This window comes from Scardinius erythrophthalmus, assembly GCF_964197995.2.
Source record: "Scardinius erythrophthalmus genome assembly, chromosome: 18".
NCBI classification, from domain to species: domain Eukaryota; kingdom Metazoa; phylum Chordata; class Actinopteri; order Cypriniformes; family Leuciscidae; genus Scardinius; species Scardinius erythrophthalmus.
The window spans coordinates 34,645,529-34,665,565 of record NC_138238.1 but is presented as its reverse complement, the minus strand read 5'-3'; the positions used below and the strand labels follow the sequence as shown (position 1 = coordinate 34,665,565).

The 20,037-nt window shown below is 38.0% G+C and overlaps 2 protein-coding genes across 4 annotated transcripts; one reads left to right on the top strand and one right to left on the bottom strand.

Annotated features, from left to right (window-relative positions):
• Positions 1-34: 34 nt before the first annotated feature.
• On the bottom strand, positions 35-5,535 carry rbp4 (retinol binding protein 4, plasma). Of its 3 annotated transcripts, none has more exons than XM_081393406.1 (6): positions 2,816-2,872; positions 2,612-2,731; positions 2,395-2,531; positions 2,202-2,308; positions 1,915-2,127; positions 35-1,795 (listed from the first exon to the last, which is right to left on the bottom strand). In XM_081393406.1, the coding sequence occupies exons 2-6, from the start codon at positions 2,711-2,713 to the stop codon at positions 1,776-1,778; spliced, it is 579 nt and encodes a 192-aa protein (XP_081249532.1). In that variant the 5' UTR covers positions 2,714-2,731; positions 2,816-2,872; the 3' UTR covers positions 35-1,775. The 3 variants fall into 3 exon arrangements, with proteins under 3 accessions (XP_081249532.1, XP_081249533.1, XP_081249534.1); XM_081393407.1 differs by lacking the exon at positions 2,816-2,872 and adding an exon at positions 5,399-5,535 and having other exon boundaries at positions 1,595-1,795; XM_081393408.1 differs by lacking the exon at positions 2,816-2,872 and adding an exon at positions 5,486-5,517 and having other exon boundaries at positions 1,595-1,795.
• Positions 5,536-6,725: 1,190 nt separating this feature from the next.
• On the top strand, positions 6,726-19,313 carry pde6c (phosphodiesterase 6C, cGMP-specific, cone, alpha prime; the record flags this gene model as incomplete). The annotated part of the gene is made up of 22 exons (XM_081393405.1): positions 6,726-7,193; positions 9,294-9,446; positions 10,288-10,377; positions 10,457-10,597; positions 10,680-10,754; positions 10,837-10,901; positions 12,632-12,698; positions 12,966-13,013; positions 13,240-13,389; positions 13,475-13,618; positions 13,696-13,761; positions 13,871-14,017; positions 14,663-14,770; positions 14,852-14,961; positions 15,049-15,136; positions 15,217-15,317; positions 15,408-15,515; positions 15,601-15,664; positions 15,751-15,825; positions 15,938-16,021; positions 16,227-16,380; positions 16,712-19,313. The coding sequence occupies 22 exons, from the start codon at positions 6,726-6,728 to the stop codon at positions 16,771-16,773; spliced, it is 2,568 nt and encodes an 855-aa protein (XP_081249531.1). The 3' UTR covers positions 16,774-19,313.
• Between the last annotated feature and the right edge of the window lie 724 nt (positions 19,314-20,037).

Genomic DNA, 20,037 nt, shown 5'->3' with positions numbered 1-20,037 from the left:
ATAACATAGACATCAAAACATGCAAACTCCGAGCGAGGGTTTACATTTTTATTTTGAAACTGCAATGAACAACAATTTGCATATTTAGAAACATATCTATGTATTCTCCTGTGTTGACGTAGGCTTACAAAAGATTTGCATAACAAATCTGGTGAAATTACGCACTTTGCGTTCCCAGGCTAACGTTATTAGCAACCCAAACTCAGCATTTGCAGAGATGGAGTGGAAATGATGACAGTGCAACACTTCACTATGAAACAAAGCGTGTTAGACTTTATATCTGTTCCCAAAAGCACTTTATTGTAAACTCAAACAAATAACACATGCAGAGATTGAGCGTTCACTGGGAACTGAGACGCTGGAAGAAACGCGTAACCTGCACACATGTAAATAATTAAAGAGTCGTGCTTCACTCTGAAACCTGCAGCGCACAGCATCCACCTGCGTTCAACTGGCCAAAGTGGAGAGACTGCTACACGAAATCGAGTTTTAATGTCAAACCCTGTATGTATGTATGTATGTATATTTAACACTCTGTTTTGTATGTCCACTGTCTCCTCGCAGAACCTTTCAGAGATGCCCAGGTTGTGTGTATAAATGCAGTGGTGGGCCGCCTTCTCTGCTGGCCCAGTCAAAATCCCAAAACATTTTTTTTTTTTTTCATAATTAAATTAAAGTGTCTGAACTTGTCTAAATTCAATTACTGTATATTTCAGTACGTTACGATTATATTTCCAGAAAGAATATTGTATTTTTTTGTGAGGCTGAGCTGGATTTTCCATTATGTCATCTAAACGCAGCTCCAGTCCGTGGACGAGCACTAGTAGGCTAGTTTAGCTAGCTAGCCTTCCGTTGAAGCTGCCGTTTTCCATTTGATCATAACTTTGACTGACGTGTGTCATAAGCCAATCAAATTATGATGCGTAGTGACAGAACGTTGGAATTGAGATTTATACATCACCTGAAAGCTGAATAAATAAGCTTTCCATCGATGTATGGTTTGTTATGATTGGACAATATTTGGCCTAGATACAACTATTTGATGATCTGAGGATGCAAAAAAACGAAACATTGAGAAAAATGCCTTTAAAGTTGTCCAATATGTTCGCGATTGTGCTGCATTCACTCACAAAAATAAACGTTTTATATATTTACGGTAGAAAATTTACAAAATATCTTCATGGAACATGATCATAGGCTAATACTACTTAATATCATAATGATTTTTGCCATAAATGAAAAATCGATCATTTTGACCCATACTGTTGGCTATTGCCACAAATATACCCGTGCGACTGGTTTTGTGATCCAGGGTCACATGTTGATACAACTCTTAACAGATAAAACTTGACAGATTACATGATCTTATTATGTATTTCCTCATACTGACCTGTAATGTGTGTGCTGACAGCCGCTGCTCTGTATCATGGTGCAAGTTGCTCAACATTTTGTCAACAAACAGCATTGATTTACCACAGTGCTGTTTGTATTGTTGGTTCATGAGTTCAAGTGAACTTTGACTCGCTAAATTATGGTGATATACAGTCAATCACTGAATTTAATAATGAATTCATACTAGTTTTGATTTTTTTTTAAGTTTATTTGAAAAGTTGCACTTATTGTGCATTAAAAGTGATTATTACACATTTTCACTTTTGCTTTGTGTAAAATTATTATCCATTCTCTTTTATTAAGTAATATGATTAATAATTTACATATCAGCTTGAAATATATAACAGATTACATCCACAGGAGCTCTTTTGAGCAGTGGTCATTTAGGCAGCGTCACAGAAACCTGCACAATAAAAAAAAAAAAAAAAGCAAAAACACATTAGCCCATTTAGATCTTTTGTGACAATGTCTGAGCATGAGTGCATATTTGTGATGATAATTCATGAGGCTCAGCCATCTTACCAGTGTGTGCAACGCGTCTGTATTTGCCCAGGAAGCAGACCTCCTGTTTCTTCTCCGTCACAATCTTCTGGTCTTCAGCCCTGAGGCCATCAGGGTGTCGGGAGAATATGAAGGAATAACCATCCAAGCAGGTTCCATCCTCATCCATCACTCTGCAGGAGTAGTGGATGGCGTAGTTGTCGTAGTCAGTGTCAATGACCCAGTGGTCGTCATCTGTGAAACGGTCACGAACAGGTCGTGAGCAGATGACCTAACATGAGATCTGCACATAATAAATCTGCACTTACATCCAGTCTGGAGATATGCAGCGGCTCCCCAGTATCTCAACTTGAACTTGGCGGGGTCTTCTGTATCTTCAAATGTGCCAAACATGTTGGCGCACATCTCCCAGTTGCTGAAGAGTAAAACGGCATCCGAGAATTGAACGTTTTTTTATTGCGCAAGTGCACGACATCAACATCAAATCCCACTTAAACTCACTTGAGAATGATGACTCTGCCAATGGCGGCGGCTGTCATGGTTCCGTCTTCCTCCACTTTGTAATTGGCAACGATATTATCAAGAAGGAAAAGACCAACGGGGTCTTTCTTGGCCACGGCATACCATGTTCCTTGATACTGCGAGGTCAGTGGAAATGTGTGAGGAACAAAAGCTCAAAAACAAGATGTGGATTGAAGGAAAATACTGGTTGACTTACCCTCATCTTGTCAAAGTCCTGTTTGACGGTGATGTTGCTGACCTGACAGTCCTGCGCCCAGCATGTGGCCAGGACACAGAGAGCTATGCAGAACCTGAGCATGGTGCTTCTGTGCTCGAGCTGTGGGAAATGAGTAGAACAGTTAGGAAAACACCAACAAACGGCTCACTCGGTCGTCCGTCAAACACATCCAAAAGTGCGTACCTTGATCACAGTATCTGAAGTGACTATGGCTCAGCGGCTGCTGCATTTATATAGGGCCGAGATTCTGCGACCCTAGATTCAAAACCCCACCCAACGACCCAAAATTCAGTCTCCACCATCCCTGTCATTGGACAAAAGTCATTACATAAGAGCAGTGTTTCAGGTCTCTGTGTGGAGCGCGGTAGTGTTGACCTCTGCCCCCCGAATGTGTTTTTCTTCAGGTTACAGCTGGATTGTGCAAGAGCTTGAGCTGAAGCTAAAATAAAGGGAATTCTTCAGCACATGCCGGCTTGTGTGCATTTCTGATTCGTGTTCCCTGAAACCTGTTCAATAGGGAACGTTTCTGTTTTGTGAGTGTAGAACCATTTCATTCAGGTTTGTGATTGTAACCAAACGACTTATATTTGCCAGCTTATATATATATAAAACAAATCTTTTTTTATTTTTATTTTTTTATTCAAAGAATCAGAACCCAGCCTCGAACAGAAACAGAGAATCAAAATGAAAAAATAAAATAAATCTTTTTTGGCCTTTAAAAGTAACCAGATGACTTTAAGGAAGGGGAGGGGGATATATCTGGAAGGAGATATTTGTATTTAATGACCCTACAAGTTCAATTAAACCAACATAATTTAAGGGGCACATATATTAAATACGAAAGAAGAACAAAACACTAAACTGTGCAAATAAAATGCAAAATAGCTCATAGGAAAAATAAAAATTACATTGACTACAACATAATCAGTTATTAATATTTTGTTGTTTCTCTCTTGGTTCTTTCTGCATGTGTTCAGAATTTCATTATATGACAGCCTGACAAAATCCTTAACTATTATTTTAGTAATATTTGAACAAAAGGTAAATATGTCAATATATTCACTCCACGGTTCAACTTCTCATTATCACAAATATCCAATCACATGACAGCAACTCAATGCATTTAGTCATGTAGACATGGTCAAGACGATCTGCTGAAGTTCAAACTGAGCATCAGAACAGGGAAGAAATGTGATTTAAGTGACTTTGAATGAGTCTGAGTATTTCAGAAAGTGCTGAACTACTGGGATTTTCACCAGAGAATGGTCTGAAAAAGAAAATGTCCAGTGAGTTGCAGTTCTGTGGGAAAGTGCCTTATTGATGCCAGAGGTCAGAGGAGAATGGCCAGACTGGTTCGAGCTGATAGAAAGGCAACAGTAACTCAAATAACCACTCCAGAACATCACTGTTAATTGTGCTGTAGAGTATTTCATGACTCTTTTTAGTGTCAAGTTACGTAGCTGGTTTTGCAAAACTAGGTTTGCAATGACCTAAATTCCTGGGAAAACCTTGAAAAAAAAAAAGTAACTTATGTAACTTGTTACAACACCTCTTTTTTTTTTGGATGGTACATAAGGCAGCAAAACATTTGTAAAGGTGACCTACAATGCCATTTTGAGGTCAAATAATTAAAGGAATAGTTGACTTAAAAATGAAAATTCTGTCATAATTTACTAACCCTCAAGTTATTTCAAACCTGTCTGAATTTCTTTCTTCTGCTAAACACAAAATAAGATATTTTGAAGAATGTCGGTAACCACAGTTGATGAGCCCCATTGACTTCCATTGTATTTTTTTCCTACTATGGAAGTCAATGGGGTCCATCAACTGTTTGACGTGCGTTTGAGAAAATCGTACCAACCACAAACTTCTGAATGCTATATATAATATAAAAATTATTACTTCGTATTATTACACTGCTCTCTGGAATACTGGATTCTGATTGGTCAATTTGTGTGACTTTCATATCTTTATGTTGTGCACACAATAAAATTGTTTTAATCAATTCAACATTCATTTACCGGTATTTTAGTAAGCGTCCATGTAAAAAAAGAGACTGGCTGACAGTTCATTATCTGTCACTACTATAACGGAAAACTAATAACAGAGATATTGTGATGTCATCGTATACATTACCCTTTCATCTTCCAACGCTTTATTTGCAACGTTACCAATACAAGTTAAGTAAAGCAGATCTGATATCAAGCTAAGTAAGCCTAATCTCAGCTCATTAGATCTTGATTGTTGTAGGCTGACGATGAGCAGACGATGAGCAGACAAATGATGATCCTTTTTGGATGTTTGTTTGGGAATGAGGGGGTAAATATCAGACAACTCTGTGTTTCGGCTCAAAGGTGATGCTGATGGATTGCTGACGTCGTCTTGAATATATCAGGGTCAAAAATTCAAGACTTTACTGTTAGGCTGAGGCCTGATATCTCCGTGCACCATCGCTCTGCTCCAAGCCAAGATCACTCAATAAATACATAAACGCATTTGTTTGTTTGCGTCAGCATCAGACCCTACATACACATTCGGCTACATTAAAACATTGAGTGTGGTATTTTATCCATCAACATCCAGTTAAATGAATGGTGAGCGTGGTAAATTTAGCATTGCTGTGTCTGTCGGCTCCTCACTGTGAACTTAAACGTGCCAAGCCGAGCTCTCTCCCTTCAAGAGAGGATATCCTGATAATCACTTTTACTTAATCCTGGATTTACAAAGCCAGGTACATATAATGCAAGGCTTTTTCCTTTTACATACCGTATGCCTGCTACCTGATCCTTTCCTTGATAAAAAAGAAAAAGGAGAGAGATCGCTTTATTAGTCTGGCAGACTGACAGATCCTACCGGTGTAAATAGATCCTGGGTGTGCAGCTTCACTCCCGGGTGCAGAAAGGGCAAAAAGGCTAATAATAGCCCGATTTAGAGAATCTCCCTTCTTACTTGGAGAGCTTGAGAGCTAGGTTTAAGAAGGGCAATGCTTCAAAGAATTTGCATTTGGTGGTTGGCATATCATTTGTTAACTTGTTTGTATTTAATATCATGGTTTTAAACATTTAAGTGCATATTTAAGGGACTGTACTGTGATTTCTCAATATTTTTAATCATGAGTGTGTGTGTGTGTATTATATTATATTATATAGGCTAAATATATATATGGAGAGCAGCAAATCGGCATATTAGAACGATTTCTGAAGGATGACTGGCGTAATGATGCTGAAAATTTTGTAGAAATTAAGTAGAATTTTTATTTTATTTTAAATTGTAATAACATAATGCACAATATTAGTATTTTTGCTGTATTTGATTTATTTATTAATTTATGTATTTATTAAATCAAATGAATCCCGTTTTGGTGAGCACTTCTTTCAAAAACATATATATAAAAACTTAATTATTCCAAACTTTTGACCGGCAGTTAATAAATGTATAAAAGCTTCATTTTTAGCAGCTAGGAAACAGCATCAAGTCCGGTGTCAAATTAAACGCCAGAAATCATTCTAATATTCTAATATGCTGAATTCAGTGCTCAAGAAAAATAAAAAATAGCACTATATATATACGTAGCTGAATATGCCAGTTAAAATGAAAATGTTGAAACGTTTTTCCACCAATGTATTATTTTAGCACGGATATGAAGATCTATAAGCATGTCCAAGGACTGCAGCTTCTCTCCTTGTGCACATACCGGGCCCAATGAACACTCAAGCGCTGGTGATGGTGATGCCGCATTAGATCAGAAACACCGTCGGTCTAATCGACAGACTGATGCGACAAATATTATGTCATGTGCCAACACTTTCTCCACGGGAGAAACAGGGGAGTTTGGCTCTGACTGGATTGTCTACCATAAAATGATCAGGGTGGGGATTTGCAGGTTAAGAAAGCTTAGGGGTTTAATGTCATGACGTCACTTTAATTAGCGGCCGCTTTGATCCCTTCAGCCTGTAAGCCACTATTCTCTGGAGGAGACCAGCACTGGAGGATGCACCTGTCTGAAGCAGGCCACTGACCAGCTTCACTTTCCATCCTGACATCCCACAAGTAATGAATCTGTGAGCGGACGAGCAGAGAAGCGCACTTCAAAATGGCAGACAAGGATAGTGTGGAAAAGTACTTGGAGAATAACCCACAGTTCGCCAAAGAGTATTTTGAGAAGAATATCCGATGCGAGGCCCTCGCCGCCGCTTTCGACGAGAACCTTGACATCAAAGATCCGACCTCGTTCAAGGATGTCAGCAAAATCCAGGAGGCCAGCATCATCTTCGACATGATCAAAGACATGTATTCGCAGACCGTCATGGAAAAGGCCATGCACAAGGTCCTGCAGAGGATATGTATGCTGGTGAACGCCGACCGCTGCAGCTATTTCATAAACCGAGCGAGAAACGGCATCCCTGAGCTCGCTACGTGTCTTTTCGACGTCACCCCTACCTCCAAATACGAGGCCAACCTGGTCAACCCTCAGTCTGAAATTGTGTTCCCTACTGACATTGGCATAGTTGGCCAAATAGCAACCACCAAAAAACCAGCTAATGTTCCTGATGTCAAACAGGTGAGTAAAAGAAGTAAAGATGTCTTTCATTGCTCCCCTGGTTCTTCTTTTCTTTAAAACTGAATTACACTCTGCAAATAGCAAACATACGTGTTAAACACAATAAATCCAAGCAGAATACGTTGAAAGAGAAAAGAAAATTATTTACACTTTTAAAAAAAATTAAATAAAAACAAAAAAATCATAGATAACAAAATATAAAACAAATGTTAGCTCAAAAAAGATCTATACATAGTTTTTTTCTTTTCTTCTGAAATTTGTGTTTTAAATTTTACTACCTTTTTCAGAACTTTCAGAGAACATTCAAAAGTAACGTTCCCATAATGCTTGCAAAATCATAAAATGGAATATTCCCTTAGCGCCTGGATAACCAAGAAAAACGTACATTTTGAAATAAAGTTTTCACAACTTAATGAGAACGTTCTTAGAATATTTTGGGAGCTGGGTTAATATTGCTGGGACTTCAGAGAGTTCAAGGCATTCTTTTTTCAGCTGCTTTAAGGATTGAAATCAAATTTTCAAGTAGTTTTTAAATGCCACAAATCTTGTAGCAACTTTTTTTGTGTGTAAAAACTTCAACCTGTTTGTTTTGCATAAAAAACTCATATTTTTTTATGTACAGCCACTGTAATTTCCTGTAAACCCTTTAGTGTTTTTTAAATAGCATTTAGTAAATTGTGTTCAAAATCGAAGAAAATATATTTTAAAAGGCCAGTGTTTTATATTCCTAATAGATGACGATTTATGCAGATAATACACCCTAAACATATTATGTGGTAACATCTAAAAAAAATGATTTAATCAACTAGACTACATTAGGTTACAGCAGTGAAAGTCATTATTAGTTCAGGGAGAAAGAGCTCCTCAAGCCACATTCGCTCTTTATAGAGCTGAAATATGCTTTACACATATTCGTTTATGAAAAGACTGCATGTTGTAGGCAAAACATCTTCTTAGGCTTCTTAGGCGAGTCTGTTACCTGAAAGTCGACCGTTAGTTTGACAAAAGATTAAACTTTTTCTGTCTCGTGGTCATTAAGGGTCAGTCAACGCCCTGCAGAAAAGCAGCTTATTTTCTGTATTCCTGGTAGCCTGCATTTGTTCACTTATAATCGAGATTCATAATTTAAAATAAAGGAAAATGTAAAAGTGAACATCACTTTTAATTTGATTTCTAAATAAGTGTGCAGTAGGCCTACTTCACTGAGAGACATGACACACATTTGACATCATCCAGCAGATCTTAAATGTATTGTGTGAGTATAGTATGATAAAAAATTAACAGTATTTTAGATGCTTTCATGTGCTATACTTATACTAGCATGGTGTTTAATCATGGCACACTGGTGCAACCTCAGCTTAAGTGTTAGAGACAGGGTTAAATGTATTAACCTTCGTTACAAAACACAGAAGTGTAAATTTAGGCAGAATTAGGACCGTTCACACCAAGGACGATAACGATATAGTTTTAAAAATCGTTCTCAATATTAAAGAATAGCAGAGTTCACACCACAGCTATAACGATAACTGTTAACGATAAAAAACGATTTTATCCAGCTGATGGACGATATGAAAATTGACAGCCAATCAGAATCCTTTCTGCTTTATTAAAGAGCTCGAGCATTTAAAGCGATGTCGTCCGCTGATGTGGTGGCTAATATAGAAGCCTATCTTTATTATTGTTCTTGGGGTGAACGGCCCTTTAAGAACTCAGTGACAAGAGAAAAAAATCCAAATGGCTTATTAAAAGAGATAATTAAGTTGTTAATGTAGTTATTCAAAACGTCTGTAGGCTATTTAGCAGTTTAAAAATAGGCATAATATTAATTATTCAAAATACCTTTACTTTATTTTGTCATATTTTAAAATGTCACCAAATGATTACCTGAAACAGCTTTAGCAAAATGATATTCAACTCTGTGGAAATACATATTTAAATCATTTTTAAATATGCGTCTTCACGTGAATGCCAGATGTTGGCTATACTGTCTAAAATGGCGGAGGGGTTAATAGTTTTTAACCAATCTATATTTTATCCAAATTTTCAAACAGCCGTATTGGACATTAACGAATACAACACTTTCCTGTCTTTGTTCCTTAGAATCCCAGATTCAGTGACTTTGTGGACAAGCAGACAGGATACACCACTAAAAACTTGCTGACTGCGCCTCTCATGAGCGGGAAAGACGTACTTGGTGTGGTTATGGCAATTAATAAAGTTGGAGGAAATGAATTCTCCAAAGCAGACGAAGACGTGAGTATGCTATAGCTACTTGAAATACGACATCAATGTGAAAATCTTTTTAAAAACATTCACAATGGGTATACAGATGTAAAGCAGAAATCATTGTGATACTGACCTCAAAATTTGTGCTGAATCGGCATGACCAGATTGTTATGTTTTCAGGGTGTGGTCATATGGAGTTTCCTTTGTGTCTTTTTTATTCAATCATACTCTCATACTGTGTTTGAGAGTAAAACTAATTATTTTGTAATTAAAAAAATGAAAAGATTGCAAAAAAAGTCTAGCAAACACTTTAAAAATTACATCGTCTCCGAGATGTTTGTGTGCTATCAGGGGATGCTGTAGTAATTTGTTAATGCTTTTACACTTTGTCATGGGTTTTGAAGCTTTTGAAGCGGTTTGAATAATGTGTGAGCATTGCCTCATGCTAACTGACAATGGGTATCCAATTGACCTTTATATTCGCTGAAATTACGCCAATGTGACCGTACCTAAAAAGTCACCATGAAATAGAAGTTGCCATAGTCTTTTCTTCCATATTGTGAAGAGTGAAACGACATATCGAACAAGAAAAAATGTTGGGCGGGACTTGATTTTGTCCATCGGTAATTGATTTGATGATTGTGGTTTGCTATTGGTCGATCTCATGTGAGTGACAGGTTGTCCCGCCCTCATGCCAGTAATCACGGAAGTTATTTGGATTACAGATTATGAGGGCAGGGCACATGGATTTATATACAATAATGATGTGCACAGATAAATTATTTATAACAAACACTGCAATATTCCATAAATTGATTCAATTTTGATTTCATGTTGACTAAGTAAATGTGTTGCAAATGTTTTTCAGCTTTTCTCCAAGTACATCACTTTCGCCACAGTCATCGCCCTACAGCACTACACTGCATACATGTATAATGTGGAATCTAGAAGAAGCCAGGTAATGCTGTGGACTACAGCACCTAATGATGTTTGACTGTGTTTTGAATCTTGATTCTGACTGTAAAGCGCCACCACAGGTTCTTCTATGGTCTGCCAGCAAAGTGTTTGAAGAGTTAACAGACATCGAGCGACAGTTTCACAAGGCCCTGTACACCGTCAGGACCTACCTCCTGTGTGATAGGTACTCTGTCGGCCTCCTGGACATGACCAAAGAAAAGGTTTGTGACATCTGGTGAACATCCTCCATTTGGTCATTGATCAGTGGCTCATAAAACGCTCGACTTTGCTTTGATTGTTTAGGAGTTCTATGATGAGTGGCCGGTTAAATTGGGAGACGTGGAGCCATACAAAGGCCCGAAGACGCCTGACGGCAGGGTAACACATTTCTTTCTCTCCGGTAAACAAGTCAGTATTACTGGCTAGTAGTATTATTATAACTTTTTGTTTCTTCTAACAGGAAGTCATCTTCTACAAGATCATTGATTATCTGCTAGAAGGCAAAGAGGAGATCAAAGTCATACCGTAAGCATAATTATTTAATACATTAAAAGATCATTATTTACTCGTATGAAAAACCACAGGCCTTAAGTCATGTATTCACATACACTACATGGGCAAAACTATTTGGACACCATTTTCTAATGAGCTTGGCTAATCAAGTAATATTTGTGAGATCAAATCTTGGACAGAATTGTTCACAAGGCCTGAACCAGACCAGACACATTTGGGATGAACTGTAGAGATCGACCAATAATTATTCCGATATAAAAGCATTTTTCAGAGTTTAAAACAGGGTGTTTATGAGCAGTGTTGGTGTAATGCATTACAAAGTAATTCATTACTATAATTTAATTACTTTTCCCTTGAAAAGGTAAAGTACTGTATTACTCTTCATTATTACTTAAGGAATTACAGTAAATGCTGTACAGGCTATAGAGCAATTCTATATAAAACAATAGTGGATTTAACATCGTCTGATGTTAAAATATGTTTGCAATGTAACCTTCTCCCTTTAAATGCTTTGGTCAGTTCAAGAATAATTTATGAAATTTTATATAACTTATTTAAAATAATTAAAAGAGCAGTTCCATGTTTATGCTTGCATTGTTCAACTAGAAATTCATTTATAATAAGTAATGCATTACTTTTTAGAGAGAGTAATTAGTAATCAAATTACACTGTTGAAGGTGTAAATAGTGGATAGTAATTAATACAATTTTAGAGTAATGCACGTAATATTTGCTGCAGACACACTCACTTTAAAAGACTAAAATAGTGCTGTTAGCAGGTATTTCATAACTTATTTTTGACAGCGACAAAAACATGAATAGGCTAAGTGGAAAGAGACTCTAATGTAATGCATTTACTGTTTTCTTTGTTGCTTCTAACAATGTCGGGAGAATCGGGACACATGGGCATTTCTTCTCTCTTTCATTTTATCGAGTTATTATTAAACCCAGTGAAGCTTACAACCAAAGTCACTTTAAGGCAAGTCATTTTACTCGGCGGCCATCTTTGAGACGCCTCTCGGACAGCTATTTCAGTCATGCACGTACAGCTCCTACCTTTTTCAATGGGGAAACATTAACTTCTCCAAAGCTGCACATCAAGCTTATGATTAAATTTCATATTTAAATCGCTTTGAGCTTCTAACGGATGCTGTAGTGACGCGATTTGGACTTTTATTTAGAAGGTGGCACTTATTCCACCATATTGTGCATTGCACTTTCTCCCATTCATAGTAATTAAAGTGCACGGTCTTTGTATATCTAAAGTCTTTGTTACAACAAAGTTTAGAGACAAGGATTACCAACCAAAACACTCAAATCTCTGGAGTGAATGGCCAACTAATACTTATTCCTGGGTTTACATTCAATACTTTAAACTGTACTTTTAAACAAATGATTACATTTATGCAAAGTCGATTGACTCGCTTTTCATTTATTCATGTTCTTTATTTGAAAACATTAGACTGTTGTTGATATTGCTGTTGCTGCTGTTGTTATTTAAAAATATCGGTTCTGCATATCAGTTATCGGACATACAAATAATCAGCATTGCTTATAAAAAACAATATCAGTTGATATCTAATGAACTTAAACACCAAGTGTGGTCTAGTCAAAACTGTTTGGAAGGACCAACTCACTATTAATGCCTATAGTTTTGAAGTGAAATACTCAACAGGTGCACATACTTTTGCCCATATAACACACTAGCATACTAGTCTCACTGTTGAATGTTACTGCTTCCAGGGGCCCTCCTGTTGACCACTGGGCACTTGTTAGCGGCCTCCCCACCTATGTGGCTGAAAACGGCTTTGTAAGTCCAAAGCATTTTCTTTAACAAAATCAATAACTATGCAGCTGTGAAAGTACATTATCCTAAAACCATGTTTGATAATGTTAGTGTGGCTGGAAATGGATAGAGCTCAGGGCTAGTTTGATTTTTCACCATTGTGCCCTTGAGCAAGCACTTAGACTAAAGTTGTTTTATAACCAGGTTAAAGAGAGATACTTAATGGGTTAAACTTACCACCTTCTTGCCTATGTTGATGGGGGAAATGTTGTGTTATTTCTCTTTCTGCAGATTTGCAACATGATGAATGTTGCTGCTGACGACTTCTTCACATTCCAGGTACTGTAAGCCATCCCAGGTTAAATCCCTCTCAGAGCTCATATTATTCCTAATCCACACCTAAAATAGACACAAACCTGTTACCTACTAAACTGAGCAGGAAAACACTTTATTTTGGTCTTAATTTCGATTAGTTTATCAGCAAGGTTGCTGTAGGAATTTTTCCAGTGATCACACTGTGAACAAACCTGTTTTAATTTGACTTTTTTTGTTTGCAACTCTTCAGAAAGAAGCTGTGGACGAGTCGGGTTTCGTCATCAAAAACGTCTTGTCTCTTCCCATTGTCAACAAGAAAGAAGAAATTGTGGGAATTGCCACTTTCTTCAATCGAAAAGATGGCAAGCCATTCGACGAGCAGGATGAACAAATTACTGAAGTGAGTCGTTAGATGCTCACCATCCATTTGGCTCCATGAATCTTGTGCAGCAACACTAAAGTCTGTTTTTTGGACTTTGTTTCAGGCCCTGACACAGTTCTTAGGATGGTCTGTACTGAATTGTGATACATATGACAAACTGAACCGGATGGAGTGGAAAAAAGAAATTGCACAGGAAATGGTCTTGTACCAGACCAAAGCCACTCCAGTTGAAGTCCAACAGATTCTGGTGAGACATCATAGTGTAAGAAACTGCAATCTGTTTTATTGTGTGTTGACTAAACTTTTTTTTTTTTGTCTTGTTAGAACACAAAGGAGAAGTTTGACCAAGAACCTGAGGACTGTGATCAGAAAGAAATGTACAAACTCTTGGTATGATTTCCCCCCCTCTGAACCAATATACTCCTAGTGATATATTATTGATCTGATATGTTCAAGGATATTTGATTTTTAATATATCTACCTGTGTTTTAACACACAGAGATCCACCATTCCAGAGGCCAAAGATGTCGATCTCCTATTATTTAGTTTTAGTGACTTTCCTCTCTCTGAGGTTGACCTTATCAAGTGTGGCATTCGTTGTTTCTTTGAACTTGGAGTGGTTGAGAAGTTCAAAGTGCCAGCAGAGGTGAGACTGGACTTTACAAGCATTTGCACATTGAATTTGAGCACACAACATTTCATCGGACACTGCAACGGTCGTGATATGGCGTCATGTCTGCGGCATCTTTTTTTAATACATAAATTCAACATATAGCAAATAATAAATCCAAAATGAAAACATATACAATCTACTCCACTTTCCTGCAATGCAGCAGATTTAAAGTTTGTGTTCTTTCATTTCAGAAAAGAGGTCACGCCGTGACTTATCGTTATTTTTTTGGTCTACCAAACTTGAACTTTGCGAAATGCGACACTTCTTCACATGAGCTTGTGTTTCTGGTCTACAGCCTTCATAAGCGTATGAATGGAAGTGAAAGGAATGAAAAGTGTCGTGTGAAAGCTGATTTACCAAGTAGCACTCATCTTATTACTTAAGCCCATGCTTATTTAGCAAGTGATTAGCAATACACAGAAAGCTCAGCAAATTGCCACAGAAATCAAATGTCCACCTTTCACAAAGTTTTACATATTGCAAAAACCTGGACCTGGCCTGAACATAATACACATTTGAATGCAACAGTTTGGCAACACGTGTATGATATTGTGAAATCAATATTCACTTCACTTTTGGGATGAAACTTTTTTGGACTTAAATGCCGTCTTACACCAGGTCCTAACCAGATGGATGTACACCGTACGAAAGGGCTACAGAGATATCACCTACCATAACTGGAGGCATGGGTTTAATGTGGGCCAGACCATGTTCTGTCTCCTGCAAGTGAGTTTTTTTTAGTCCACACATCATCTTATTTACCATTAAAGAGGTCATAATATTAAATATTTTTTGCTTGGCTAACAGACCGGAAAGCTGAGGAGATACTACACAGACCTTGATGCCTTTGCGATGGTAGCGGCTGCGTTCTGTCACGATATTGACCACAGGGGAACTAACAATCTCTACCAGACAAAGTAATTCAGTACATATATAATTTTTACTACTAATATTTTCCAATAAAGCAAGGAAGACATTTTGCTCACAATCCATTTCCAATGTAGGAGCGGATCACCTCTGGCCAAGCTTCATGGCTCCTCCATCTTGGAAAGGCACCATCTTGAATACAGCAAGACGCTGATGGCAGAAGAGGTTTGTTAGGATACAAAGCACAAGTGTTCCAGAGTTTAATGCAATAACCAGGCCAACGTTATTTTTTTGCTCTTTTACAGAATGTTAATATTTTCCAAAGTCTGCAGAAACGCCAGTTTGAGACAGTCCAGCACTTGCATGATGTCTGCATCATTGCGACTGACTTGGCCTTGTATTTCAAGTAAGTGCTCGAGAGCATATCTTCACCTCAAGTAGAGCCACTCTTGAACATATCACACTGATGATGGGCCTGTTTTCTTCCCCAACACAGAAAAAGGACAATGTTCCAGAAGATTGTTGATGCCACCGAACCAATGTCTGATGAGAAGGAAGCGATCGCCTATGTGGCCAACAACCCCATTAGGAAGGAAATCATTATGTAAGCATCACTTCTCATTGAAACCCTGCTACTTGAGAAAATACTGAATTGAGCTTTTGAAGACATGTTGTTTAAATCCAAACAGGGCAATGATGATGACCGGTTGTGACTTGTCTGCCATTACCAAGCCATGGGAGGTCCAGAGCAAAGTATGTGCAACTGTGGTTATTCGTGGTCAGGATTATCCAGTCCTTGGGTTATTTGAACTAAATGGCGCTTCTTCTTTTTTCTGAAGGTGGCTCTCATGGTGGCAGCTGAATTCTGGGAGCAGGGAGATCTGGAAAGGACTGTGCTAGATCAACAACCCATTGTGAGATTGTGAAGATCAATTTCACCTAGTTTTGCTTTTGGTTTTCAATTGGTTGCATTGTAAGAAAACTAGTGCCTGAATGAGAATACATTTCTCTTGAATCTCTTCTCAGCCCATGATGGACAGGAACAAGTCAGATGAACTTCCGAAGATGCAGTGTGGTTTCATTGACTTTGTGTGCTCGTTTGTGTACAAGGTAAATCCATCAAACTGTCAAGCTGGAATCAAATTGGGTTTTTGCACAGACATCCATGTAAGCAGAAAATGGGACAACTGTCCATAATGGCCTTTCCTGGAATGTCAGCACAACTTTGCTAAAATGCTCTGACAGGGAATGATGTATCGGCAATTACTGGTGGGCTTGTGAATGCTTGCAATAACAGGCCTCTTTTCTCATACAGGAATTTTCAAGGTTCCACAAAGAGATCACTCCCATGTTTGATGGCCTGAACAACAACAGGGTCCACTGGAAGGAACTGGCTGATATTTGGCAAGCAAAAGTGGACGCTTTGGAGAACGAACGAAAGCGACTAGAAGAGGAGGAGGCTAAAAAAGGTGCATTGTCCTTTTTTGGCACTTTTATAGAAAGGAATAGTAGATAAATGAACTGGATCAGAAAAGGGCAAGAATTGCCTGCTAGGGTAAAGCTAGTAGTGATTTTGGACTTGTACACCGCGCATGCTTTTGTAAAGACTAAAAGTCTCTCTCTCACAGCCTCGTTGTCATCGGCATAAAACTCAACAATTCGTCTAACCTGACTAAGATTGAAAGCATGTGTTATCCTGTGCTAATCATAGCCTTGGGAGACCAAACGTACATGACACAACTTGTTACTTCAATTTCTCTTGTTTAAACCCTGTTTTTTTGCTTTTCTTCACTGAAACAGCTGGTGGTGGTGATGATGGAGGTGGAGAGGGAGGAAAGTCCAAAACCTGCACCATATTTTAAACATCATCCGCCAGAAATTCAGAGCCACAGAGAAGTCTGGGCCAGCTGGCAATAATGTAGAGGGAGGTGAAATGTGCTCCTAGGATCACTACATTTTCACCAGTTTCCTCCATTTTCTGTCTCATTTCCCTGGACGTACCTTCTCCAAGTGAACACGTAGGCATTCGCCAGAAATGGAAATACTGTACCTGTCAGATTCTCTTTCTGATGGGGTGCCAGCCTAGAGCACCAGCTAATTTTCACCATATAGACAATTTCATGCTTTTTCCTAACCGTTGATTTCACTTTGACTGTACCTTTTAACGTCTCACTACACTGGAGGAAGTAATGCATATGTAACTACTACTATTTGCCACGCAATGGTGGCCGAAACACAACTCTATACATATGTTGAATGTGCAGTAGTTCACAGAGCTTACTTGGAGTATACGGCTTTTGAGTCCATAAAAGTTCTGTCATTATGAATTAGAGCAATAAATGTTAATAACTTTCTTGACAGTAACTAATTGATCAAAATAGCATAATTCTTGAATGATTCCAGAATCATGTGGTGTTTAGCTTCTCTGTAAAATGAACATAGAAGCTTCCAATTTTCTTCTTTTGATGACTTCACTCCCATTTAAAGGTGAAGTGTGTCATTGCCACCAAATGAGTTGCAAAAATACTGACTGTTTTCAAGAAAGTTTCCTAAACACGCCCCCATCTGTAATTGGTCAAACAAACAGATAGCCCCACCCCCAAACAAACGCCATTGGTGTTGCTGTTGCCAGGCTGTTTGTTGTTTTGATAGCACCTTTTTTGCGTGAAATTAACTTACAAATGACTTGCTTAGAGCGATCTCTGCATACTACACAGGAGAGAAAGGATTTTAACATCCCATAAAACTACACACTTCACCTTTAAACTACCAAAAAGCATTTTAATACATATCAGTTGCTTTGTTTAGAGTTGAAGAACCAACTCATTTGAATAAGAGCTTTTAGAAGCTGTGGCCGACGGCTTATTAGCAAGGGATTTGTAAAACACACAAAGAGTCTTTCACACTGACAATGAGTTGTTCAAAGGGGCGATGGCACTGCTAATGCTAAACATCTTGTGCGGCGTTAACCACTTGTCGCAGTTGTGTTTGGATGGATATGATACAGGACGTTTGGATTCTTAAAAGATACACTTTTCTACTTTTCTGTTCTTTAAGGAAGATGAAGCTGAGAAGGTGAAACGGTCTAATTCATTGTCGATGGATTATGTATTCAGGAACATTCCAGCTGTGAAGAAACATTTACGACCGGAACTTTGATGTTTGTTCTTTATTCATTTAATGATACCTAAGCATTGCACATAGTTTTCAACCATAATGTATTATCGAAAGTATAACATTGAGTGTATTACATAGAATATCAATTGATAACATAGAGGTATTTGTTTATACCAAACGTTTAAATTACTTTTAAGGGGTATTCTATGGAGACACGAGCAAGAGGTACAAAATGTCAGGGAATATTTAAAGAAAGTCTATCATATGCTGTGACAAGCCAAGAGGGAACGGTCAGTTCTTCAACGTGTGTAAACCTATAAGGAGATTTGAAGAGAGTTTGATGGGGGAGCAGCTCCTGAGATTCACTCAGATTTAATCTTTAAATACCATGCGTATTTAAAGCAGACTGCTGAAGCCTCTAGATATCTCCTCTGGCAGAAGGCACTAACCCAGTTCATAAGGTCAAAGTCTCCTTTTTCTGATGTTTTGAGAATCGGCAGTAGCATTTGAACTAGTAAACAAACTGTTTATTTCAGGTAGCTGCACACTGATATCGCCTGATGTCTAAAAAGCTCATTCTGCTTTTGGAAATATACTAGGCCCCGATTTGACCAACCAAACAAGTGAATATAGCCTATATAAAATGACCACTGAAGGGATTTAGTAAATGTACTAACACATAAAATGATTATGCAACATCCGCTCGTTAGACAAATCTGTTAAAGGGAAAGTTCACCCAAAAATGAACATTTTGTCAGCATTTACTCACCCTCATGTTGTTACATACCTGTATGAGTTTCTTTCTTCTGTTGAACACAAAAGAAGATTTTAAAAAAAACACAATGGAAGTCAATGGCTATCGACAACTGTTTGGTTACCAACACTCTTTAAAATATCTTCTTTTGTGTTCAACAGAAGAAAGAAACTCATACAGGTACGTTACAACATGAGGGTGAGTAAATTATGATAAAATTGTCATTTTTAGGTGAACTATGCCTTTAAGGCCTTTAATCCAATAACAGGGGCCATGACCGTTTGACTATACCGGAACTACTAACTACATTTAAATGTCAAACCCTCTAAATCCAGATCAGACAGTAGAGGCCAAAAGTGAGTAAATCTCATCTCAGGTTTGTACACTTTGTTAGGCTTGTGTATAATAATATATACTGCATCTTTTGGAGTGAGAATGGAACTGATATCCGATCCTCTTATTTACTGAATACTACCACACATATAAGATACTGTAAATTATTGTCATGTGAACAAATAAAAAACATTATTCAGAGCTTTCTGGAGTAGTCTTTGACCACATCTGCTTTTAGTTTAAGGTCAGGTGACCGCACAGTCCTGTCAGGTTGCTTAGAGGGCATGTCAGGAAGCTCTCATGACTTTTCTATCATGCAGCGGATTACCTAATAAAGCTGGATCATCCCCAGGTAAAGAGGCTCAGGTAATTGGCTGACAGCCGAGACAGCCGACTTTTCTCTTTCAGTGGATCTTATAATAAATACAGAGCAAAACGCTTCATGTTCAACTTTTGGAACTACACCTCATTTGTCATTTTATGTTTTGAGGAAATACAGAAATGCAACAGAAGCCCAATTGCAAGGGCATCTGTCTATATGTAAGCATGATAGACATGGATCTCATTGAACAAAAGGTATCCAGCCCCCACCTGACTGATTCTTCACATTGATTGGCTGGCAGCCACCGTCGGGTAAGCTAAGGCCCGGGACAGTTTGACAGTCTACCGTGACCGTGTGAGTTTGTGCTGAGAGCTATAAAATAGAAAGCCTGTCTATTTCAGAAAGTCAATGGTTGGTGCTAATGCGTTGGTGATTCCCAGGCAAAAGTGATAGAGAAAACATCAGTCAGTCATTCTGTCAACATTTAATGGGTCAGATAATACAAACACTAGTTAGTGTCTGATTGTAAACTCAATCGCTAGTTAAGTTGCTATGGGTTTCTACAATGTTTTTATTGCTGCAAAAGTAAAATCCTTTACT